The sequence below is a fragment of the Heterocephalus glaber genome, unplaced genomic scaffold (genome assembly GCF_053883595.1).
Source record: "Heterocephalus glaber isolate CG9 unplaced genomic scaffold, H.glaber_assembly_v1.0 deba00001472, whole genome shotgun sequence".
In the NCBI taxonomy this organism is placed as follows: Eukaryota; Metazoa; Chordata; class Mammalia; order Rodentia; family Bathyergidae; genus Heterocephalus; species Heterocephalus glaber.
Genome location: NW_028258315.1, coordinates 45,221,036 through 45,247,079, shown reverse-complemented (window position 1 = coordinate 45,247,079; position 26,044 = coordinate 45,221,036). Strand labels below are relative to the sequence as shown.

The 26,044-nt window shown below is 38.7% G+C and overlaps 1 protein-coding gene and 1 long non-coding RNA gene across 4 annotated transcripts in view; one reads left to right on the top strand and one right to left on the bottom strand.

Annotated features, from left to right (window-relative positions):
* Positions 1 to 26,044, bottom strand: part of Aldh1l1 (aldehyde dehydrogenase 1 family member L1) — a 66,634-nt gene that overhangs the window by 29,778 nt on the left and 10,812 nt on the right. For all 3 annotated transcript variants that reach the window (XR_002398070.2, XM_004854159.4, XM_087181327.1), the window contains exons 7-10: positions 21,706 to 21,831; positions 19,357 to 19,448; positions 1,146 to 1,293; positions 129 to 248 (exon numbers count right to left, since the gene is read on the bottom strand). Coding sequence is in view for 2 of the 3 variants with exons in the window: in XM_004854159.4 (XP_004854216.1) it covers positions 129 to 248; positions 1,146 to 1,293; positions 19,357 to 19,448; positions 21,706 to 21,831 (486 nt within the window). In the remaining variant the exon portion in view is untranslated. The remainder of the gene's footprint in view (positions 1 to 128; positions 249 to 1,145; positions 1,294 to 19,356; positions 19,449 to 21,705; positions 21,832 to 26,044) is intronic.
* Positions 1 to 26,044, top strand: part of LOC147826347 (uncharacterized) — a 122,700-nt gene that overhangs the window by 89,419 nt on the left and 7,237 nt on the right. Inside the window, exon 2 of the long non-coding RNA XR_015439138.1 lies at positions 20,570 to 20,726. This is a non-coding gene — a long non-coding RNA (uncharacterized LOC147826347). The remainder of the gene's footprint in view (positions 1 to 20,569; positions 20,727 to 26,044) is intronic.

Below are 26,044 nucleotides of genomic sequence, written 5' to 3'. Positions count from 1 at the left end.
CTTCCCACTCTAGTCCATTCCTGTTCTTGTAAAACTGCATATTCAACAGCGGCTCCTGGTTGGGACCCAGGTAGGGGAGGAGAAGATTGGGGAAACAGGCAAGGAGGGGGCTCTAGGCCACCACTCACACTTCCATCTGTTGGGTTGATGGCATCGTAGGTCTTGGTACCCTCAGCATCCACAAACATGCCCCCGATGAAGAGCTGGTGCGGAATGTAGAGAGTCAGCTTGTTCACTGCCTTCTCCACCTGGAAGGGAAGGTACAGCTGCAGGGTGGGTCTTTCACATATGGGAGCAGTGATAACCACACTGGGACATAAACATGCACAACTAGGGACTGACGCTTCAGGAGCTGTCCTATAGGACAGTGGCAATTGAGGGATAAGAAGAGACAAACAGCACAGGCTCTGAGGTATGATGCCTGGATTGGAGTCCTCAGGCTGATTATACAGCCTCCTTCATGGGGCTGGGGGATTCTTCAAATCTACATTCTGTGCTTTGAAGGACAAGTTCCTTTAAGACACCAGAAATGCCACCCACCCTCCACCACTCCTTTCTCTATGAAACTACAATTCCACATTGAACACAAGAGTCCCTGGGATCACCTCCCCTCTCCACTCCCTCCCACTGCCAATTTGTTAGTCAACTGTTTGCCTACTCACTATCTCTAGGGCAATCTAGGGTCCACCTTGCCCATCTGTACTTTATCAGCTTCTGTTCCAAACCACCAATGAAATAAGTTACCCCAAAGCTCATTCTGTTGGGAGCTGGTATACCTACCAAGACAACCCAAAATGAGAATTTTCAAGAGTTTATTTAAAAAATAGGTTTGGGATTACTTATCACACTTTCATTAATACAATTTGAAGGAACAGTATCAACAGTTTTCCTTATTGGGAACTAAAAGTATCATTTTACTTTTGGTCTCATCTTGAAATGCAGAATTTGACTCATGACTGAGCATTAGACAGTAATATCCTCTACTGAGTTTACCCTAGTGCTCTGACACCTTGGGCTATCCAGGGCACCAGGGAAATCCTGGCTTCCAGAATGTCCAGCCTCCCCCATATGTCATTGTGGATCTACAGATGCAGATGTCTGGGAATATATAGGGACGTGCCCATCCAGAGGGACCCAGGACTTACATAGTCAATGACACACTCATTCTCTTCATCCTCTCCTCTCAGCTTCCTCACTAAGAGCTGGATGAAGTCCCCGAAGGTGGTTGCCATGTAAACATCTTCATTTTCTAACTCCAGGCCATCACACAGCTCTTTCACTTCTTCCACCAACCTGGAGGGAGGAGATGGAGCATGGGGAGCATGGGTAGAGGCTTGGAAGACCTGCACGAGTGGGTCCAATGGCAGGTGAAGTGGTTTTGAACATAATTATCCAGATAAATGCCTTGATCTCAGCATTCCGTGTGTGGCCATCAGCCTAGAATTGGGATTAAGAGCCCAGGCTGTGGACTCAGAAGGTTTCAAATTCTCACTCATTGCTTACCAATTTGTGACACTGGGTAAAGGACGAAAACCTCTACCTCTTAATTTCTACATTTATAAAGTAGGAATAATAATAACCTCTCTACTATTTTGTAATGAGTAAATGAGACAACCCATCTATTAATAATAAAAACTAATAGAGAAGGGAATGGAATTAATATGAGAAAATGAAAAAATGGAAACAAAGTCTTTGTAAATAGGGAGGGATGGAGGGGTTGAAGGAAGGGCAGGGGAAGGGGAAAAAATAAGAACCAAGAGAGATTATGTAAAGGTGCAAATTTCCAATGATGAATGTCATTATATTGTATACCTAAAATGTACCAATAAAAAAATTAATAGAAAATTAATAGCAATCTTTAAAAGATACTTAAGAATGAAAAGACAAACCATAGCTTGGGAGAAAATATTTCCAAATCACATATCTGATAAAAGACCTCATTTTCAGAATACATAAAGAACTTTCCAAACTCAATCCTAGGAAAGTAAACAACCCAGTTAAAAATAGGCAAAAGACTGAATAGATGTTTTACCAAAGAAGAAATACAAGTGGGAAATAAGAATATGACAAGATACTCAAGGTTATCAGCCACTAGGGAAATGCAAATTAAAGACACAATGAGATACAGTTACATACTTATTGAAATGTTTAAAATGAAAAAGCTCAGTGGTACAGCACATTCTTTGCATGCACAAGGCCCTGGGTTTGAGCCTCAGCATCACAGGAGGGTGGGAGGAAGGGGAAGGGGAAAGGGAGAGACACAGGCAGAGACAGAGATTGTCAGAGACAGAAAGACTGACTATATTGTTATGGTTTAGATTGAAAATGTCCCCAAAAGTCTAATGTTTTTGGAAGTGATTGGATCGTGGGGGTGCTATACTCATCAGTGGACTCACCTATTGATGAGCTCATAGCTGGATGTGCTGCTAAGAGGTGGGGCCAGTTGGAGGATGTGGATCACCGAGGGTGTGTGTGCCTTTGGAGGGTAGAATTGGCCCACTATGAACCAAAACCTTTGAAATTGTGAGGCAAATACAGTGATGCCTCAGTTTACAAACTTAATTCGTTTTACAATTTTGGGGAAGATGGCTGTGTTTGTGTTTGTGTGGAGAAGATGGCCATGGTCATGTTTGTCACCCAATGCAGAGTTTGTGAATGGAAGCAAAATTTTGCTGAACACTTTTGTTTGAGAACTGAATTGTTTGCAAACAGAAGCATTTGTGAATCATGGTGTTATTGTAAACCACTTCATACTTTAAGTTGTGTATGTCAAGCATTTTGTCTCAGCAGTGGGAATGCTGACAAATACACATACCAAATACTTGTAAATATGCAGAGCAACTGAGCAAGGGGGACTTTCCTACACTGCTTGGGGAGATGCAGATGATACAACCACTTTGTAAAGCAGTCTGGCATTTCTTAAAAGTTAAATGTACACAACAGAGTGGCCATTGTGGCAGAGATGGAGGTTATGCATGGGCTCAACAACATGGATTCCCACTCACCAAGACTGATCTGGCTACAGCCATTGCTGAATGCCCAATATGCCAGCAGCAAAGACCAACACTGAGTCTCTGATATGGCACTGTTCCCTGAGGTGATCAGCCTGTGGCCTGATGGCAGGTTGATTATATTGGACCGGTTCCACCACGGAAAGGACAGCACTTTGTCGTTACTGGAGTAGACACTTATTCTGGATATGGATTTACCTTCCCTATGCTTATGCCAAAACTACCAACCGTTGACTTATAGAATGCCTCATCCATCACGGAATTCCACAGCACATTGTCTCTGACCAAGGAGCACATTTTATTGCCAAAGAAGTGAGGCAATGGGCCCATGCTCATGGAATTCATGGGTCTTACCCTGTTCCTCACCATTCAGAGCTGGCTGGATTGATAGAAAGGTGGAATAGTCTTTTGAAAACACGGTTACAGTGCTAGCTAGGTGGCAAGAGTTTGGAGGGCGTGGGCAAGGTTCTTCAAAGGGCTGTATATGCTTTGAATCAGCATCCACTATATGGTACTATGTCTCAAATAGTCAGGATTCATGGGTCCAGGAATCAAGGAGTAGAATGGGAATGGTACCTCTCACCATTATCCACAGTGATCCACTAGCAAAATTTTTGCTACCTGTTTCCAAGACTTTATCCTCTGCTGGCTTAGAAGTCTTAGTTCCAAAGGGGGTTAAAGCTTATACCATGAAGTACAACAAAGATACCATTGAACTAGAAGCAAGACTTTCCCTCAGTTGTTTTGGTCTTTTCATGCCTCTGGTTAAACAAGCTAAACATGGAGTTACACTCCTGGCAGGGGTGGTTGACCCATACTATCAAGGGGAAATTGGATTACTCCACAATGGAGGGAAGGAAGAATATCCTTGGAGAGCAGGAGGTCCCATAGGGCATACTATTACCATGCCCTGCTATTAAAGTCAATGGGAAACTACAACAACCCAATCCAGGCAGAACCTTCAGGAATGAAGGTATGGATCACCTCACTAGGGAAAGAACCAAGACCTGCTGTGGTGCTTGGTGAAGGCCAAGGGAATACAGAATGCGTAGAAGAAGGTAGTTCTAAATACCAGTTCCAGCCCTATGGTCAGCTACAGAAACAAGGATTGCAATTGTCATAGCTCTATCCTAAAATGCTTCCTATGTATATTATGTCGATAGACTTAATACTGGTTTTTAAGCACTGTTAAATCTATTTATAATGTTCAAGTCATGAAATGTTAGGAGTAAACATCGTTCAAAGAAAACTTGCCTTCTATTTTGGGGAGGGAATTAGTGTGCTTCTGTTTGTACACAGAATAGTTATAACATCTTGTGCATAATTATGAACTTGCCTTTGTATCTGGAGACCATGGTTTAAAGAAACGTGTCTGGTTTTCAAGTTGCCAAGGGATAGATTGTGATAGTTAACTGACTATGTCAACTTGAGTAAGAAACTCCCAACTAAATTGGATCAGCATAGTTCTGGGTGTGGCTGAGGGGATTTTCAGAAGACAGACCCATGCTGGGTAGGCTTGTCTCCTGAATGGTACAAAAGGGAAACAAAGAAGGAAGGCTTGCTTCTGTTTCTTTGGAGGAGCTCCAATCTTCACCTTCACCTTGGACATTATCTCTTGGTTTCCAGTGCAGACTCTTCAGCCTTCCATCATAGACCCTTTGGTCTCCTGACACAAATTCACAAGGATGTTACACTGATCTCCAGGCCTTCGACTGGATCCTTTAGATCTCCAGAGCAGACAGACCTTTCACACTCTTCCACATTTGACTTTGTGGAAAGCCAGTGTAAATTAATCTTGTAAATTTTCATATATTTGTATATCTTGCATTTAGTCTATTTCTTTAATAAGCACTGACCCGACTGATACATATGGGTAGAAGATAGTGGAGTAGGAAGTTTTAGAAATATATCCATCCTAAACAACTACTAAATGGATAAGAACTATCTGAATCAAACATTTTTAGAGCTCTAGAGTTTAGTTTTGTTAGTTAGTTTGTTTGCAATATTGGTGATTGAACCAGGAGCACTCTACCACTGAGCTACATCCCCAGCCCTTTTGATTTTTTTATCCTGTGAAAGGGTCTCACAATGCTGACTAGATAGGACTCTAACTTACAATCCTTCTACCTCAGCTTCCCAGAATGCTAAAATGACATGGATGTGGCAGTGTACTAAGCTGATTATAATAAAATGCTTGTAGCAACCAGGGAAAGCATGCTGAAGAGGCTGGTAAATGTTGGTAAGTTTCAGTGAATTTCAGCCTTTCATGGGGTATCAACTTCCAACTCCAAACTTCTCATCACCACAGGAAGGTCGTGGAAATGCTGGGCACATTCCTGGTACAGCTTGCTGAAGCCAGAGAGAACAATAAGAACCTTGTTCTCCAAATGCCCCAGCTATGTTCTGAACACTGATATTGCATTTAATGGCTGAGAGGCTGGCACAAAGGCTGTGAGATGTAATGAAAAATATAATGTTTCAAAAAATTATTACAGTAAAAAACATTGCCATTAATCCGCCTCAAAATACTCCCCCTTACTTCAAATAAACTTATCATTCTCGCCACTTTCTGAAGCAGTTCGGGAAGTCCTCTTTTGTGAGTATGTTTAATTGTGCTATCTTGGCTCCCCTGATTTCCTGATTCAATTCAAAATGTTTACTTTTCCTAGTCATTTAGAGACAGAAGTTGCATGGTACCAGATCTGGTGAATAAGATGAATGGGAACATATTTTAATGTTTTTATGAGCCTGCCTTTCTGTGGGATGGCACTCATCAACAGCATTCACTGTAGTTTTAATCACACATCATAAAGACACTCATGGAACAGGTCTTCCATAACTGCTTGAGAAAGTGCCAAGAAAAACAGGATAAGTGTGTTTGAAGCAATGGAGAGTATTTTGAGGGCAATTAATGGCAGTTTGTCTTATACTGTGAGAAAAATATAAACTTTTATAAATCTAAATATTTACTGTATATTTTAATTGCACTTCGTAGCTTCCAGGAGATTTAAAGAGCCCATTATTCCTCCTCCCCTTTGGGAGTCAGACATTTAGGGAGCTCTCTTTCTGGTCACCGGGTAACTGCAAAAACAATGGAACAGAACCTTCAATGATCATGCAAAACAAGGAATACGTACCTTGCAAAAATAGTTTTGAAAAGTCACAAACAGATGGCCCTAGACCTCAAAAGTAAAATTGAGCACTCCCCAAGTAATGGGAGAAATAGATTTTCAGAGTTATCATAACATTCCAGATGTCCAATTTTGAACAACAAAAACAAATTTGAAAAACATGTGAGGAAGAGAGAACAGTAGAACCTATTTTTAGGAAGAACAGAATTTGAAAGAAGGTATCCTCAAGGAAGACAAGATACTAGAATTTTTAGTCAAACATGTTCAATCAATTGGCTCAAATATGTTCAATGAGCTAAAGAACATTATGTATAAAGAACTAAAATAAATCAAGAATATGATGTATGAACAAAATCAGAATATCAATAAACATCACAATAAGAAACAAACGGAAATGCTTGTGCCGACAGATACAATAACTGAAACAAACACTAGAGACCTTCAGCAGCAAATCTGAGCAATCAGAAGAAAGGACCAGTAAACTTGAAGTCATATAGTTTGAAGAGTAAAAAGAAAAAAGAATGAAGAAAAATGAACAAAGCCTCAGAGACCATGCCAAGATACTCATTTTAGCAGTCCCAGAGAAAAAAATACAGAAAAAAAAATCTGAAGAAATAATGGTCCAAAAGTTCCCTGATCTGAGGAAACACATGAATATGTACTCATACAGGACAAACTCAAAAGGGTATATACTGAGACATATTATAATCAACTTGCAGAAACTCAGAGATATAGAATTTGGAAAGCAGCAAGAGAGAAGTTTATAGTACATGCAAGGGATCTTCAATAAAACTAAGGGCTAATTTCTCTTAAAATACCATAGAGGCCAGAAGGTAAGAAGATGACATATTTAAAGTTGTGAAAGAAAAAAAGAATTATATACCTATCAAAACTCTTTTTCAGGTTGAAGCAGGATGATTGCAAGTTCAAGACCAGCCTGGGCAACTTATTAGTGAGACCTTGTTTCAGAATACAAAATAAAGGGCCTGGGATTTAGCTCAGTGGTACCGTGCCTGTCTCACAAATGCAAGTTCCTGAGTTCGATCCCTAGTACAGAAAAAAAAAGAAAAAAAAAAACAAAATAAAAAGGGCTAAGGATGTGACTTAGTGCAAAGGTTCTGGGTTCATTTCCTAGTCCTACCCCCCAAAGAAAAACAATAAGTGAAAAACTATCTTTGAAGAATGAAAGAAAAATTAAAAACATAAAAATGCTGAGGGAGTTCATTACTAATAGATGTGCTCTACAAAAAATGCTAACAGGAGACTTTCAGGATTAATAAGAGGATCTTGGATAGCAAATTGAAGATGTAAGGAAAAATTAAGACCATAGGGAAAGACAACTATATAGGCAAATATGAAACAAGATAATTGTAGTTTTAATATAATTTGTAACTTCTCTTTTATATAAGATGCAATAGTTATTGTACAAAATAATTTTAAATATGCATTAATGGGAATACAATGTATAAAGACATCATCTGTGCTAATAACAATATAAAAGAGAAGGAATGGAGATGTATGGGATTAGAATACTTGAGTACTGCTGAAATCACAATAGTATTATTCAAACTAGATTGCTTTAAGGTTAAGATGTTAATTATAATATCTAAGGTAACAACTAAGAAATAAGTAAAAATATACAGTGAAAGAGAAAAAGAAAATAAAAGTAGTATACTATAAAAATCACTAGATATAAAAGGTAGTATACAGAAAACATAAGACACTGAAAACAGATAAATGGAAGAAGTCCTTTATCAATAATAAAATTAAAATGGATTAAGTTCTACTGTTAAAAGTCATAAATTGGATGAGTGGCCAAAAAAATAGCAACAAACCATATGCTGCCAGAGACTTTAGGTACAAGGACACAAAAATAATTGGAAGTAAAAAGATGAAGAAGATATTTCATGCAAAACCAAAAGAGAGCTGTGGTGGACATATTATTATCAGACAAAATAAAGTTTAAAATCCAACAAGGTTACAAAGATTTACAAGATTGTAGGGAGAAATAAACATTTCTACAATAATATTTGGAGATTAGACACCCAGCTTTCATTAATGGGAAGAACAACCAGACAGAAAATAAATAAGGACCTGGAACACTTGAATAACACTATAAACCATATACAAAACACTCCACTCAAAAATACCAGAATATACACTCTTCTCACATATACATGGAACATTCTGCAGGATAAATCAATTATTAGGTCACCTAATAAATCAATAAATCAAGAAAGATTAAAACTTTATATATATATTTTCCTTTTTTTGTTTTTTGTTTTAGGTCATTGCACTTAATGTGGATGAGACAAAGGGGGTGGGGTGGGGCTGGAAGTGCCAATGGCACCTATGCATGACAGCTTGCTTAGCCCAACCCAGAAAGCACCTGACAGCCCTCCCCACCAGTCTTCCTGGCTGCAGAGCAAGGATCGTGCCTGGAGAAGTGAAGATGGAGAGGAGATTCCTGGGTTCACAGCCCCTCCCACTCTCAGGGATGCAGCTGTGATGGAGAGGTTGGGTATTTAAATTAAAAAGTAAAGAGCTTCCCTGCCTCCATCCCAGGCTCCTAGGGCAGAGAAGGTGAGCCGTGTGGGTGCCAGAAACACCCTGCCCTGTGGAAATGAGAAAACACATAAACAAGCCTCAAAAACAGACTTCCAGATCATCTGCAGCAACCCCAAAGGGAAATGAGATGGAATAATCTGATACTCAACCACTTGGACTCTCTGAACTGGCAACAAAAGAGGATCTGGGAAAAATGAAATCAGAAATAATTACTCACATAACAGCAAAGACTTTGCTCATGGTGCAAGACATGATTAATAAATCTAGAGAGGACACAGATAAAAAAATAGAGGATCTGTGGCACATGATGGAATCCTAACATAGGAAACAAATGAAATCCATAAAACAGATACAAACAGATTTCCAAGAGATTAAAACTATCAAAAGTCTGCACAGTAGAATGAACCAATGTGAGGATAGAATTTCACATATAGAAGATAAGATTGCAATTAGTGAGGAGGAAAAGAAAAATTGCTTTAAAATTGTAAGGAAACATGAGAAATCAATCCAGCAGCTGCTCGATGATGCAAAGAAGAATAACAAGACTGATTGGAGTCAATGAAGAAAGAGGAGAAAGTGCACATGACATAAAAAAACTCTTCACAGAAGTGATGGCAGAAAACTTCCCAAGGAGGGGGAAAGAACTTGACATACAGATAAGTGAGGCATATAGGACTCCAGCTAGCCTTGATAAAAAAAAAATCTACACATAGGCATATAATAGCTAGGATTCCAGAAATCCAACAGAAGAACAAAATTCTACAAGTAGTGAGAGAAAAGAAACAAATCACATACAAAGGAAAGCCCATCAGAATCACAGCAGACTTCTCAGTGCAAACTCTCAAGGCAAGAAGAGCTTGGAGTGATGTATTTCAAGCCCTAAAGGAAAACAGCCTCCAACCCAGATTGATGTACCCTGCAAAACTATCTTTCAAAATGGTTGGAGAAATAAGATACTTTCATGACAAAGAGCACCTCAGGAACTTCATGAATATCAAGCCGGCACTCCAAAAAATTTTAGACAATACCCTAGGAAAAGACAATGAGGATCACAACCCCAGGAAACCCAGCAGAATGAATCCATTGGGTGTGACAAATTAAACGCAAAGGGGGAGAATCCAACAAAAAGAAAAAGTCATGACAAGGCTTTTAAAACTTTTAACTTCATCTCCCTAATGAGTGTATAATTCATTCTTATTATTGTACTTACAGATCAGTATTTTTCTGATTCTAGAGTTGCACACCATTCCTTGTGCTATACTGGCTATTTATCATCTTCTTATGTCTACTTTTTAATTGGGTTGTCTATTAATGAGCTGTAAGAGTTCTTTATATATTCTGGTCATAGGTTATATGCATTGGAAACATGGTCTGTTTAAGGACTACTTTTCATTTTAATGATGTCATCTAAAGTTCTACATTTTGATGGAATCTCATTTATCAATTATTTTCTTTTATACATCATGTCTTTTGTATCCTAGGTAGTTCTTGCCTACCCTGAATTCATAAACATTTTCCCTTATAATTTCTTCTTAAAATTTCATACTTTTAGGCTTTCATATTTAGGTTCATAGATCCCTTCAAGTTATTTTCATGTATGGAAATAAAGGATTGAGGTTAATTTTTTATAGACAGATACCAAGTGTTCTAGTGCCATTTGCTGAAAACACTATCTCTTCCTCGCCTCTTGAATTGAGTTTATATTCTATAAAATGCTAATGTGAAATAATCTTTCAAAACTCAGTGGACCATACATGTGTAGTTCTATTTCTAGATTCTCTGTTTTATTCCAATGATCTATATGTCTTTCCTTATACCAACACTGCCTTGATTACTGTAGCTTTAGAAGAAGTCTTAAAATTAGGTACTAAACATCTTCCAACACTGGTTTTGTTTTTGTTTTTAACTTTTCTAGGTCCTTTGTACTCCTACATAACTTTTAAATTTCAATATCCAATTCTTCATTTATAGCAAGTATACACAGACCTGAATTTTTATATATACCTTGTGTTTTCTAATCTTGCTAAATTCAAATACAACTTCTAGGGGCACCTAGAGATTTCTTAGTATTTTCTCTGTAGATGATCATTTCATCTATATATAAAGATTTTGCTTCTCCCTTGCCAATCCTATCCTAATTGTGTCATTTTATTGCCAGACTATTTTGGTGGGGACTAGGTTTCAAAGTTTAATGGACAGATAAAGAGTAAGCATATCTGCTCTTGTTCCCCATCTTAAGGAGAAAGCATTGTATCTTCTCCATTCATATACGGTGTTCTCACTGGAAGTATGGAGTACATATCTTTAATCTGTTGGGAAGTTTCTATTCTACTTCTAGTCTCCTGATAGCTTTTACCAGGAACAGCTGTAGAATTTAGTCCAATACTTTTTCTCCAACTAGTGACAGGATCATATGGCTTTTTCCTTTCCTCTGTTAAAATGATGACTTTTGGGGGTAGATCTTCCAATGCTGAACCAACACTGCCATCCCTATAACAAAACCACTTTCTACATACTGCCAGATCTGACTTCTAATAGTTTTTGTTAAGCAAATTTCTATCTATGTTAATACTTTTTTCTTCTATTATCTTTATCCAGTTTTAGTATTAGCACAATGTTGAGTTCCTAAAATGAGAGGAGAAGTGTTGCTTCTTTTTTCTGCTTTAATTGTTTGATATAATTTATCAGTTAAAATGTTTATGAGCCTGCTGTTGTTGTATAGGTAGGTTTTCAAGCTAGGAACATACTTTCTTTAATAGGTGCTATTCAAATTTTATATTTCCTCCAGAGTTAGTTTCATTAATTTGTCTTCCAAGGTACTTCTTAGAAGTTGTCAAATTTATTTCAAAAAAGATTTTTGTAATATGCTTTCTATATCCTTTTAAATTCTGTAAAATCTGTGGTAATGTCTCCTAGATCTTAATATTGTAATTTAAAAAATGTATAACTGATGTTGTATAACAGGAAGAAAAGGTCTAAAAGAGCAGGGTAATTGGGAGGGGTAGGGGAAGGGAAAAAAGGTAAAGGAAAAAATATGAGAAGAGGAAAAAAATGGAAACAAAGTCTTTGCAAAAAGGGAAGGGTGGAAGGGGTGAAGGGAGGGCAAGGAAAGGGAAAAAAAAATAAGAACCAAGACACTCATGTAATGGTACAAGATCCCAATGATGAATGCAACTGTATTTTATACCTAAAATGCACCAATAAAGTTAATGGGGAAAAAAATAAAATAAATAAAATAAAATAAAGTAAAAAATAAAAAATAAATTAAAAAGTGAAATGAAAATGTGGTTTTTTAATAAAATAGAGTACTACTCAGCCATAAAAAATGAGAAATTAGAGACATTTATAGCTAAGTGGATGCACATTGAGGCAATACTCTTAAGTGAAATAAATAGGACACACATGTATAAATACCGAATAGTTTCTCTGGTGTGAGAAACTGAAAGTGTAAATAAGGACTAAATGTATAATAGGTCATGTGAAATAGGAAGAAAAGGGGCAAAGGGGAAGGAAGTGGGAGGGATAGAGGAAAGGATAGAAGGAATGGGAATAATATGAGAAAATGGAAAAATAGGAACAAAATCTTTGCAAATAGGGAGGAATGGAGGGGTTGAAGGGAGGGCTGGGCAAGGGTGAAAAATAAGAACCAAGAGAGACTATGTAAAGGTGCAAATTTCCAATGATGACTGTCATTATATTGTATGCTTAAAATGTACCAATGATTAGAATGAATAATCAATAATGCAAAATTGGAAGAAAAGGCCCAAAGGGGTAGGGGTAGTGGGAGGGGCAGGGGAAAGGAAAGAAGGGAAAGGAAAAATGCTGAGAAATGGAAATAAAGTCTTTGTAAATAGGGAAGGGTGGAGGGGGTGAAGGGAGGGCTAGGAATGGGGAAAAAATAAGAACCAAGATGCATTATGTAAAGGTACAATTCCCAATGAGAAATGTAATTGTGTTGTATACCTAAAATGTACCAATAAAAGAATTTAACAACAGCAACAAAAAAAGTAAATAGACAGGAGGTACTGAGAAGAGAAAGCCCTCACTCCAAATCAGAGAGAAGGAGTGGCTGTTCCCTCCCCCAACTCCTCCCCGTGGACCCAGCAACCATGAGTGGCTCAGTTTATATATATATTTTCTAATAACAATGGGCAGTGGAAGCCAATAACGTAAGAAAAATTAGAAAATTCACAAATATACTAGAATTAAATATCTTAGTCTTTCTTTTTGCCTAGCACTGGGGAAGGCCTTGCACATGGTAGGCAAATAGTGTAACACTAAGATACAATTCTAGCCTATTTTTAAAAATTCTGAAAGAGGCTCACTAAATTGGTAAGGCTGACCTCAAACTTGCAATCCTTCTGCCATAGTCTCCCAGGCAGCTGAGATTACAGGCATGTGCCACTACAGCCTGCACAATAGCTCGCTCTTAACAGGTCAAAAAAATCACAAAGAATATTAGAACAATTTCTTCAATCAAAGGAAAACAAAAACACAACATTGTAGAACTAATGAGATGTAACAAAAGTACTACTAAAGAGGGCTGGGGATTTAGCTCAGTGGTTCTGCCACTTGCCTTGCAAGCGGAAAGTCCCAAGTTCGATCCCTGGTACCAAAAAAAAAAAAAAGTAGTACTAAAGAGAAATTTTAAGTACTGTACATATATTAAAAAAGAATAAAGAGCTCAAATCAGTAATGTAACTGTCCATCTTACAGGCCTAGAAATAAAAAAAATCAATCTAAACTCAAAGCTCGCAAAAAGAGGAAAATAATAAAATTAGAATAGAAATATATGGAAAAGACTAGAAAAATAAAAGATGACATTAACAAAGCTGGTATTTGATTCCTTGAAAATAGCAGCAAAATTGACAAATCTTTATCTGGACTGTCCAAAGTGGGGAAAAAACCACAAAAGGCTCATATTACTAGAATCAGAAATCAAAGGAGAATATTAAAACAATTTTACAAAAAAAAAGGAATTATGAAAATATTATAACAAACAATATGCCAGCAAATTTGATAACCTAGACAAAATGGACAAATTTCTAGAGACACACTATCTACCAAAACTGACTTATGAAGAAAATATGAATACCTATATAACTAGTAAGAAAGTTAAATTAAAAATTTTCCAACTAAGAAAAGCCCAAGGCTGAATGGTTTCTCTGGCGAATTCTACCAAACATTTAAAGAAAATTAACACTAATATTTCTCAAACTTTTAAAATTTTTGAAGAGATGGAACACTTCTCAACTCAGCTGATGAGGCTAGCATCAACCTCATACTGAATCAAGAAAAAGATACTACAAGAAAAGAAAACTACAGACACATGTAGATGTAAATAATGTAGGTGTAAAAATCTTCAACAAAATACTAGTAAACTAATATCAACATCATATTAAAGGAATTATATACCATGACTAAGTAGGATTAATTCCAGAATGCAGGGATGGTTCACTTATAAAAAACAATCACTGTAATATATCACATCAATAGCATGGAAATCCTCTCAATTGGTGGAGAAAAAGAATCTGACAAAATTCAATAGTCATTCATGATAAAAACTAATAAACTAAGAATAGAAGTGAATATCTTTAACATAATAAAATCCATATATGAAAACCCACATTTATCATACTCAATGGTGAAAGACTAAAAGCTTTTTCCTGAGATCAGCAGCAAGATAAGGATGCCTGCTTTTAATACTTTTATTCAACTTGGTATTGGAAATACTAATCAGGGTGATTAGGCAACAAAGAAAAATTATGGGCATCTAAACTGTGAAGGAAAAAGTAAACCCCTTTCTTTTACAGATGACATGTTGAGCTAATAAAGGAATTCAGTAAAGTTGTAGGATACAAAACAGCATGCAAAAATCAGTTTCAATTTTATACACTAGCAAGGAACAATCCAAAAAAGCAAATTAAGGGCTGGAGTGCAGCTCAGTGGTAGAGTGCTTGCTAAGCATATGTGGGACCCTGACTTTGATCCCCAGCACTGCCAGAAAAAGTCTCAACTTCTGAAAGGAAATTAAATAAGCAATTTCATTTATAATAGCATTAAAATGCAAATAAACTTAAGCAAGGTTGTGACAGAACTATACACTGAAACCTAAAAAACACTGCTGAAAAATTATAGAAGGCCTAAATAAATGAAAAGGTACCTGTGTTCATAGAATAGTGTTAAGAAGTGTATATTACAAGTGTATATGTTGTTACAATAAAATATGAGAAGCTGAGCAATATTTAAAGAAAAGAAGTTTACTGAGTGTTATGGTTTTTATCTAGATGTCCCCCCAAAGTCTCATGTGCTCATAGGTGGGACTTTGGGAGGTGACTGGATCATGGGGGCATGATACTCATTAGTGGAATCCACTGATGAATTTACAACTAAATGTGATGCTGTTAGGTGAAGCCTGGGAAGAGGAGATGGGTCCATGGAAGTGTGGCTTGCAAGAGTGTATCTCCCTTTTCCCTTGATCTCTGTTCTGCTTCCTGCCACCACATTGTAAGTTTTTTCTCCTCTGCCATGCCCCATTACCATGCCACTCTGCCTTGGTGCCAGTCAACTATGAACTGAAAACTGTACAAGCTGTCAACCAAAATATACCTCTTCTTCCTTAAATTGTGGATGTTGAATATTTTGTCCCAGTAACAAAGAAAGTAAGATACTGAGCTCATAGTTCTGGACATTTAAGAGCAAGGCAACAAATTCTGCTCGGTTCTAGAGAGGGTCTCATAGCAGATAGCATCACAAGGGTGGGAGCTCATGTGGAAGAGATCATGTGGTGAGACAAAAAGCCACAGATTGAGGAGGGGTCAATGTTGCTTCTCCTATAGCAACCCAGTCACACAGGAACTAACTGGGATCCCACAAGAATTACGTTAATCCTCCCTAAGGGTACTGTCTCCAATAATATAAACACCTCTTAGGACCCATTTCTTAAAGGTCCCATTATCTACCAACATCACCACACTGAAGACCAACTTTGTAGTACATGAACTGTTGGTGGACACATCCATACCGTAGTAATGACAATACTACTCAAAGTGATCTACAATTTTGATGTTATTTCTATTAAAATTCCAGTAGTGTTTTTGCTCAGAAATTACAAATCCTATCTTAAAAATTGTATGCATTCTCAAGGGACCATGAACAGTCAAAACAATCTTTAAAAAGAATAAAGCTGGAGACCTCCTATTTCCTGATTTCAAAATTTACTACACTACTACAATAATCAAAGTACTATGGTTCTGCTATAAAGATAGATATGTAGTCCAATGAGTAAAACAGAGAGCCAAGAAATAAACCCATACAAGGGTGCCAAGAATACACAATGGGGAAACGATAACCCCTTCAACAAATGGTATGGGACAAACTGGATATCTACATGCCAAAGAATAAAATTGGGCCTTTATTTTGTACTGCACATAAAAGTTAAATCAAAATGGATGAAAGACTTAGAGTAAGACAGGAAGCTACAAATTTAATAGAAGGAAACAGAGGAAAAGCTTGTGACCTTGTTCTTGGCAATGATATTTTGGATATGACACCAAAAAGGACAGACAACAAAAGCAATGATAGTATCTGGGAGTGTAGCTCAGTGATAGAACACTAGCCTAACATGTGGAAGGCCCTGGGTTCAATCCCCAGCACCACTACAAGAAGGAGGAAGGAAAAGGAAGGAGGAGGAGGAGAAGAGGAAGAAGAAGAAGAGGAAGAAGGAGAAGGAGGGGAAAGAGGAGAAAGAGGAGGAGAAATACAAGTGAGACTAGATCAAACTGAAGAGCAACCTATGGAATGGGAGAAAATGTCTGTAAACCATATATCTGGTAAGAGGTTATACATAGAAAATTTTTTTTTTTGGGTACCGGGGATCAAACTCGGGTCCTTGTGCTTGCTCAGCAGGTGGCGAAACCACTGAGCTAAATCCTTGGCCCCTAAAAATTCTTAAAACTCATTAGCAAACAGCAAAACAAAAGAAATACAATACAATTTAAAAATAAGCAAAATGTATGAATAGACATTTTTCCAAAGAAGACACAAATGATCAACAGGTATATGAGAAGATATTCAACATCACTGATCATCTGAGAAATACAAATTAAAATCTCAATGAGATATCATAACATTCTTGTAAGGGAGAAAAAAAGTAAGGGAGAAAAGAAGGAAAGAGGAAAGAAGGGAAGGAGGAAGGGAGGGAAAAGCAGACGTTGGTGAGTATGTTGGGAAACGGGAACTCTTGCACTGCTGGTGGGAATGTAAAATGGTGCAGTTTTATGGGGAACCGTATGGAGGCTCTTCAAAAAATTAAAATTAGGGCTAAATATGATTGAGCAATTCCACTTCTGGGCATATATCTAAAAGAATGGCAATTGGGGTCTTGACTTCCCATGCACTTCTACTTTCATTTGTCATAGCCTAAGGGTGGAAACAAGATAAATCTCCATCTCCAAATAGATGAATGGATAAAGGAAACTGTATCTCATATATATATATATATATATATATATATATAATGAATATTGTTCATCCACAAAAAGAAGAAAATCCTATCCTATGCCATAGCATGGATGAACCTTGAGAAGCCAGTCACAGGACAAATACTATGTAATTCCACTTATATGAAGTATTTAAAATAGTCAAACTCATCAAAGCAGAATGCAGAATGTTGTTACTAAAGCAGGAGAATGAACCGGGGAGTTGTTCAATGTGTAGAAAGTTTCACTCATGTAAGAAAATGTTCTAGACAGATCTGTAGTTAACAATATTGTAATGTACTTAAAAATTGTTAAGATGTCATGTTTTGAGTTTTGATTGACAAATATGATGAAAGTTTAAGTTTTTAAAAATTTCTAGCAATAAAAACACATTGCCATTAACCTCTCTCCCTAGTACTTTCTCTCACTTTGAGCATAATCATCCCATCATTTTTGCCACTTTCTGAAGTAGTTCTGGAAGTCCTCTTTCTTGCCTTCCCTGGAACTCTTGCACTCTGCCACTCACATGTGCTGCCCGACTACAGTTTTTAGGTCTGCTGAAGCAACCAAACTATAGAGCCCTGTTGAGTGCTTCTCTGAAGATTTTCTCTACACAATAATGCAACCTTCTTTCTTCATTTTTCACATGAATATTCCTCCACTGGAGCTCCATAGTTTTATTTGGATCTTTTGAAGGATAAAAAACTCACATATGGCAGATAGATTTTTTTTTTTGCCTTTGCAGTATCTATTTCCCCTGCTTCTTGTAAAAACATTTACATTTTCTAAGGGAGAAACCTTATTCTTTCTTTCCAGAGATGTGGGCTGAATGAAGCTGACTCAACCCTTGGCTCCAACAGTGGTCCTATACCAAATCTTGGCCAGAGCATGTAATTTCTTGGCCTATGATTGGTTCTTATAGGGGCATATCATTCCACACAACAAGTAAAATTCAAATCTAGAACTTACGTTGAAACAGTCAAGAAAGCAAATGTCCTTTTCACTAGAAATATAGACAAGAAATTAGACTGGAATAACTGTGTAGCCCTCTTATCGTGATGAGAAATCCTGTCTGAAAATGCATCCAATCCCAAGGTAACAGATGGTGATAATGACAACAACATAATTTGAACCTTCAGTGTAGTCACTTATCCCTTAAGAATGTTGGCCAAAGATCTTTTTTTTCTTAACAATTGGAAGTTACTATTTTTCATAAGTAAAATACTAATACATGCTGCATCCTTCCTTTTATATAAAGTTAGAACTTATCACTGTTAAATGGCAAACAGGACAATTCCTATGATGTTGAAATATAGGTAAACTAATGTAAGGTGATACATTATCTCTGGGGGATGAGGAAAATGCATAAAAAGGCAGAGTGCTGCTGATGCTTTCAGTGTGATTAAGGTGCAGTTTACATGAGTTAAGTCAAAGCTAATGGAACTGTTCACTTAAGATATGTGGCTCTTACTGTATATAAACTGTACATTTATTTATTTATTTATGCAGTGCCAAGGACTGAACCCCAGGGTCTTGAGCATGTAGGCAAGTGCTCTACCACTGACCTGCACCACTAACCCTAATGCTGCAATTGAGATTTCCTTACATCACTTCCCTGCAATCATCTCATACAAGTACATATAACTTGAGGGTTCCCAAATGTTAAATTCACCTCCTTAGGCCCTAACCAGGGCATTGGGTCTTGTGGCTGTTTTAAGGTAGCTGCAGATTCTCTGATCTCCTTGAGGGATTGTTCTCAGTCTCCCACCCCACTAGACTGTGACTATTAAAACTAGTCTGGTCAGTAGCAGTGATGAGGCAGAACTTTCCAGATTAGTGGATTTGCTTTGCTTGGTAGCACCCGTGCTCTCAGAGCAGTGAGCCGCCACATAGAAGTCCAAGCCACCATAATGGGGAAACCATTTGTTGTCAGTGCCAGCCCTCCTAACCTGGGTGACATGTGGCAGTGAAAAGCCATCTTGGGATAGATATTGCTGCCTGGCTGTCCCAGCTCCCACAAACTTTGAGGGGCTGTGGACAAGGGCCCTTTCTGGGTCCCAGGTTGACATTAGCACAACAGTGGTTGTTTCCTTGTGCTCAGTTTTGTAGCAATTTATGACCCAGCAACAGATCCCTGGGGCAGGACCCCTCTGCTTCTGGCCTTACCTCACAACATCCACTGATGCAGCTCCTGACTTGAAGAAATCCGTGGAATCTTCAATGTCTGGAACACTGGGGAGGATCCTCTGCCAAGCACTCTGGAAAACAAGGCCGTGTGAGAACATACCTCCTGGGGTGCCTGGGAACAGGCACTGCTCCATGACAGCAGCCCCTGGATACACTCACTGATGCCTGGGTGCCAGGCTGGCCTCTCTGACCACTTCAAGATCCCAGGGGTGTGTGGCAGTACTGAGGTGGTCACTTTTGGGGGAAGCAGAAGCCACAGTAGCCCAGGCCACTCTGAAAACCAGACTGGTGCCCTCATACAAAGTTCACATTGACTGCCTACTTCTCAAGAGTCCCTGTGGTAGTCTAGGCAGGAGGAAGATGGCTAGGGAACAGGAGGGCAGGACTCAACTACTCCTGAGCACCTACCTCATGCCTGGCTTGGTCTCTGGATTTTAGTGTCCCTAGCATGACACAGACATGAGTGTTTCAGTATGGGGATGGGATGGGGTGTGCTTCTGAGGGTGAACCAAATGTAATGATTGGCTCAGGGACCTGGGCCTTGTACTTACTGAGATGCAACATGCTCAGTGCCCCTCTCTCTTGGAACCTGTGAGAAGCAGCATGAACCAGACTACTGGCCTTGTAGATGAGTGTAGAGAGGCTAGTGAAAGCTCAGTAGTCAGCACCTTCCCACTCACCCAAAAATTTAGGCCACACAGCAGGTCAGGATGGGGTGACTGTTCTCTGGGCAGACTCCTAGCCAGGCATGGCTGGACAGGAGGGAAAGAACAGGAGAGGGAAACAACTCCCCCTAAATCAGTTAGGAAAAGGTACATGGGAAGGATTCAGGTCAGCATGACCTGAACCACTGAACCTCTAGCCCCAGTAGAAGTTTTTAAAAACAGATATTCAAATTGTCTGGCTTTCCAGTAAGGAAGCTGCTGGGACTCTGTGCCTTCTCAACCATGTCACACCTCACATCTAGCCCAGTCCTTGCAATGTCCTCTGCCTCAATGTCGTAACACCCACAGTCACCAGCTGTGGCTTGACTTTGGCTCACCTCTGTCCATTATGGCTCCTGGGCTCTGGCTTCCATATCCTCCTGAGATGGTCCCCCAAACACAAGGAAGTCCCTACCCTCCCAACACTTAGGCATTTGCTGTTCCTTCTGTCATGAAGGGCTTCCCTAAGATCTTTTTTCTCCACCCAGGTCTCAGCACCAAGTCCCCTGATCCTCCTTTCTATCACTGAGCTCAAGCCTCAAGAGACTGCCTTCTTAACACCCCATCTTTCTGTGAAGAACACTTATAACAAAATTATTTCATTCATCTGCTTGGCTAAGTGTGGGACCTCTTCCCTGTGAGAAGGTAAGCTTTATATTACATTGTCAATGCCTGGCATCTGGGAGAGGCTCAGTGTTTCTACAGTAAGTAAGATGGTTTCCAATTTATAAGATTTGTCTTATAGGTTTTATATTTCAAATAGAGTGAAGGTGATACTCATTCAGCAGAACTCATAAATAGAATTTTGAATTTGGATCTCTTCCCAGGCTGGTAATGTAGTCTGATCCTCTCTCATGATGCTCCCTGTCAGTCCTCATCACAAAGAGGAACAACTGACACTCTATAGCGTGCTTGCTGATAGACTAGGATGTTCATCAGGTTAGGCATATTTGATGGATTTCCACAGTATGATATTTTCCACTTAGGATGGGTTTATTGGGATGTACCCCATCATAAGTCATAGTTGATTACATGATTAATTGAAAGGAAGAATGACTGAAAATATACCCAACAGCATCCATTCAATAAGGCTCAATATTATGTATGGCTTCTAGGGATAGGGACACAGATGGAGGGAGCAGGAAGGGTCAAGAACAAACTCTGGGAAGTGACCACCAGTTGAGGAGACTGAGTCTCAGAGAGGCAAGCACCCTCAGTATCATGTGGCAGCAAAGATGGATGGAATCTCAGGTATGCCTGATCCCAAAGCCCATTCACAACCTAGGATATTCTTTCTGGGCAGCTTCTCTGGACAAGTTCTAGTGAGCACATTCTCATCACTGGTCATGGTCTAGGACTCTGACTCACCTAGTCCAACAGTTTCTTTTTCGCTTATTTACTACTGAAAATGAATTGCTAGAAGAGTCAGACACCCAGTTCATGAAATCCCAGAGCTGTAGATACAAAGGAAGGAGGGGCACAGGGACATCAGAAAACCCTGAGATAGAATAGGACCAATTCTTCCCTGGGGTCAGCGCATACACTCTATGGAATGTAACTCACAAAGCACTTGTGCAATACCCAACCTTCCCAACCAGACAGCAACCCGGAAGGCGTCACTTACCCGTACAGCCTCTGCAGTGATCACCTCTGCCTCTGTCAACTCGAGGGCACTACTCGCTGCTCCCTTGAAGAAGTGTGAGGCTGGGATCATCTTGCCATCCTCTAGCTGTATGTTCTTCACCAGTAGCTGAAAAATACAGGATTTCACAGTTGCTGTGTCAGGCTGAGGCAGGATGACAGTGGTTCAACCAGGTGCCAACCATGCTTAGCATTCCATACTTTGATATCACTCCTCATGGCCAGGAGGGAGCAGGGAGTCCCAGATGAGAGGAGCTCAGAGCCAGCAGGACACTATTTTAGGGATGTAGAGGAAACCTGCAGAGCTTGTGCCCTTCTTTGATTCTCAGTTTTGTCACCCACCCTAACACACTCTCACTGTTCTTTTAAGTATAATAAATTCATTATTTCTGTGAAAAGGATGCCTGTTCATAAAAAACCAAGTAACTCAAGAACTACATTGAAAGTCAGTCAAGAAAACAATCAATCACCCAACAGCTCCCAGAAAGCCCATGGAGATACTTATCTGGGACATAGAATTGGAAAGATGAAAAGACCAGAGAAAGAATCTAGCAAGCTTTCTAGTTTGCACCTTTAGAAACAGCACTTCAGGTAGGGCCCTCATTGGCCCCATATCCAACCTTGGATGTATGGTCGCCTGGATGCCTGATGTGAACTGTAATGGCTGCAGAACGTGGCTGTAAAATATTCTTACATCTGTGTTAGATTTACTGAATTTGGTAACATAATCATCTGAATTGTTTGGGGCCTACTTGTTCACAAATATTTGTTCAATAAATATCTTTGTTAAGGGACAGGAAAAATACATGAGAAAATGAGTCATATGAACTGATGGCAGGCTTCTCATCTCTGTCTGATGAGTGGCGCTATATGAATGGTATACTCTGTACATGCCCTGACAGCTAGGAAGCAAGGTTCTGCATCTGACCTCCACCCTCCTGTCTTTAAAAATTTGGGAGTGGTAAGAGCCTCCACACATGGCACCAAAAGTAATCCTTGAGGAGTCTTAATGGACATTGACAAATATATAGAGAGAGATAGATTAACTGCGATTAACCTAAGTCTTACTTTAATTTGGTCTTAAATACCAAGTGGGAAAGTATAACCTAAAATAATTAAAGTAATAGTAATATAAAAACAAAAAAGCTATGCTATGTATAAAAAGGAGCTCTAAGGCCCACACAGACCATATGGAGCAGCATTCCCTGGATCTGTGCTGTTGGGTCCTGATCAACTCCACACTTGTGGATTCCATGCCCTGGGTGTGGCCATCTGCCAACTCTGAGCCAGCTCTGTGTTTTGTTTCCTCTTGAACGGGTAGCAGAGGTGCCATCTTGATCATGGACAAGGCCAATGTCCAGGGACAGTGAAGAAGATGACATGGCAAGCTGCTGCTATTGGGAGATAATGCAGCAAGCCCCTACCTGGCCATGATCATCTGCCAGTTCTAAGCCAGCTCTATATTTTGATTGCTCTTGGCATTGTGCAGAAGGGATGCAGACCAACCAACCTGATCCTGGACAAGGCCGAAACCCAGGGAGAGAATGTAAGCCTGGAGAGCCAACAGACACAGGGAGAAAGTACAGACCTGGCCAGGAGCTTTGGGAATTCCAGTGTTACCCTCCCAAAGTGACTGGGTGGCAGACAACCCAGGGAGACCACTATGGAGAGAATGTGGGTTAGACAAAGACCTCCCTGGGAAGTTTAAGCATGGCCAGAAGGAACACAGTCCCTGCCCTCCACAGTGAGAAACTAGGTCAAGCAAGTGTTGACATTAAGTCCAACAGTCTGCTTGAACCCCTGTTCATAGCCTACATCCAGCAAAGACTAGAGGAATGATTTCTTTTTCTATCTACCCATGTGAGCAAGGATATGCCTCGGTTTGGATGGTTGTCATAGTCTGGGGTGAACGAACAGAGGGAGCTCTGTCCTAATGCCAGGAAAGGATTGCAAATCCTGGAAAGAAATTACTCATTCAAAAACACAGAGAAATTTTTTAACTAAATCTTTTCTTAATTTATAAATTTTTAAATTGTTTCTCTCTTTTATTGTTTTTATTGGGGGGTGAGGCTTGGAGTTTTTCTCCTTTTTTCTTTTTAACTTTTTTATTTTCTTTCTTATCTTTCATTTTCTGTATGTTGTTTTCTGTTTTTTTCTTTTTCTTGTTCATTCTTTTCTGTGATTGTCTTATGTATTATTAATTTCTTTTTACTCCTCAATGGGATCCCCTATCTCACTTTTCTCTCCTTCTAATCTTCCATTGATTACATTACACTGATTTTTCAAATTTTACATTTTGCATTTTCCAGTTCCCCACCCCATCTACCTTTACTAGTATAACTATATACTTTATGAATCTTTAGATAGCTAGTTAACTCTATGCTATTACTATTGAATACTGTTCTATTGTTAGGAGAGGTATAGTCGCTCCATTTAGTGGATATTTATTGTAGATCAATATTTGGTTTGTTCCAGTGTTTGTATTATGATTATGAATCTCTTTTCTATGGTTAAAGTTAGTACGTTATTGGTTCATAGGGTATGTTAATATCCAGTTTATCTTTGGTGCTATTATTGTTGCTGATTTTATTACGATAGCCAATGTGACATAGTTGTTGCTATTAATTGGCTTTCTCTGGATGTCAATATCTGTATTGGCTTTGTATCATTAACAATACTGTGGCCCATTCCCAGAGAACTGGGTACTGGGCCAAATACATTGCAGCCTCTCCTCCCAAATCAACAAAGGTGACTGGATCCTGGGACAAAGGCAAAGGCCAATAGTTAATCATGCCTTGAGGACATTGCTGAAAATCAAATATTAACTAAAGAGTTCTCCATATTATCAACAAAACTTTCCACTACAATAAACCTGCAAGCTTCAGCACACACAAAAAAACAAAAACAGAAACTTGAGGCAACAGAATGTCCCCCAGAACTCCTAACTCCCTTAAAGCTGTTCCATGGGTCATCAAAGGGAGGAAATCAAAAGCCACATAGCCAAATTATTCAAAAAGGATAACAGAGGAAATAACAAAGCAGACCAATAAGGAGCTTGATGACCTAAAAAAAAAAAGATATAACTAAACAAGTAATGGTTCTAATAAAATGACCAGAAAGTCTATAGAAGACACTAATAAAAAGCTAGCTGAGCTAAAAAAATGACACAAAACATGAATAGGTATAGAAGTACCTATCTCAATCTGATAAAAGCCATTTAGACAAACCTATAGTCAGGGCCAGGGATTTAGCTCAGTGGCACTACATCTGTCTGACAATCACAAGGTCCTGAGTTTGATCCCCATTACCAAAAAAAAAAATTCCTTCTAAAATCAAAAACAAAGATATCCATTATCACCATTACTGTTCAACATAGTACTTGAAACATTAGCAAGGGTAAATTGGCAAGAGAAAGAAATAAAAGGAATATATAGAGCAAAGGAAGAAGTCAAGTTATCATTATCTGCAGATGACATAATTCTCTACAGAGAAGATCCAAAAAATTCTACCAAAAGACTCCTAGATTTAATAATCAAATTCAGAAATGTAGTAGTATACAAAATCAACACACAAAAATCAACAACTTTCTTGTACACCAGTAATGAACTCACTAAGAAAGAAGTTAGGAAGAAAATACTACTCACAAAAGTACCAAGAAAAATTAAATATTTAGGTATTAACCTAATCAAGGAAGTGAAAGACTTCTACAATGAAAACTACAGTACTGTTTCTGGATAGATGAAACCAATATAGTCAAAATGGCCATGCATCCAAAACTGATATACAGATTTAACACTATCCCAGACAAAATACCAAGAGCACTCTTCACAGAACTGGAAAAAACTATCCTAAAATTCATATAGAACCAGAAGAGAACTAGAACTGTAAAAGTTATCCTGGTCAACAAGAGCAAAGTGGGAGGTATCACAATCCCAGATTTGAAGTTATATTACAAAGCCACAGTAGTAAAACAGCACGGAACTGACACAAAAAGAAGACACATGGATTGGTGGTACTGAATAGAGGACGCAGAAACAATGCCAAGCACACCAAATTATTTGATCTTTGACAAAGGGGCCAAAAACATACACTGGAAGAGACAACTTCTTTTATAAATGGTGCTGGGATAACTGGCTATCCACATGCAGAAGATTGAATCTAGACCCATGTCTCTCACCATGTGCTAAACTAAAATAAAAATGGATCAAATATCTAAATAATAAAAAAAATAATCTGCTGGTAGATAAAATAGGTAAAACTCTTGAAATCATAGGTGTAGGCAAGGACTTTCTAAATAGAACTCCAGTTCACAGGAAATAGTA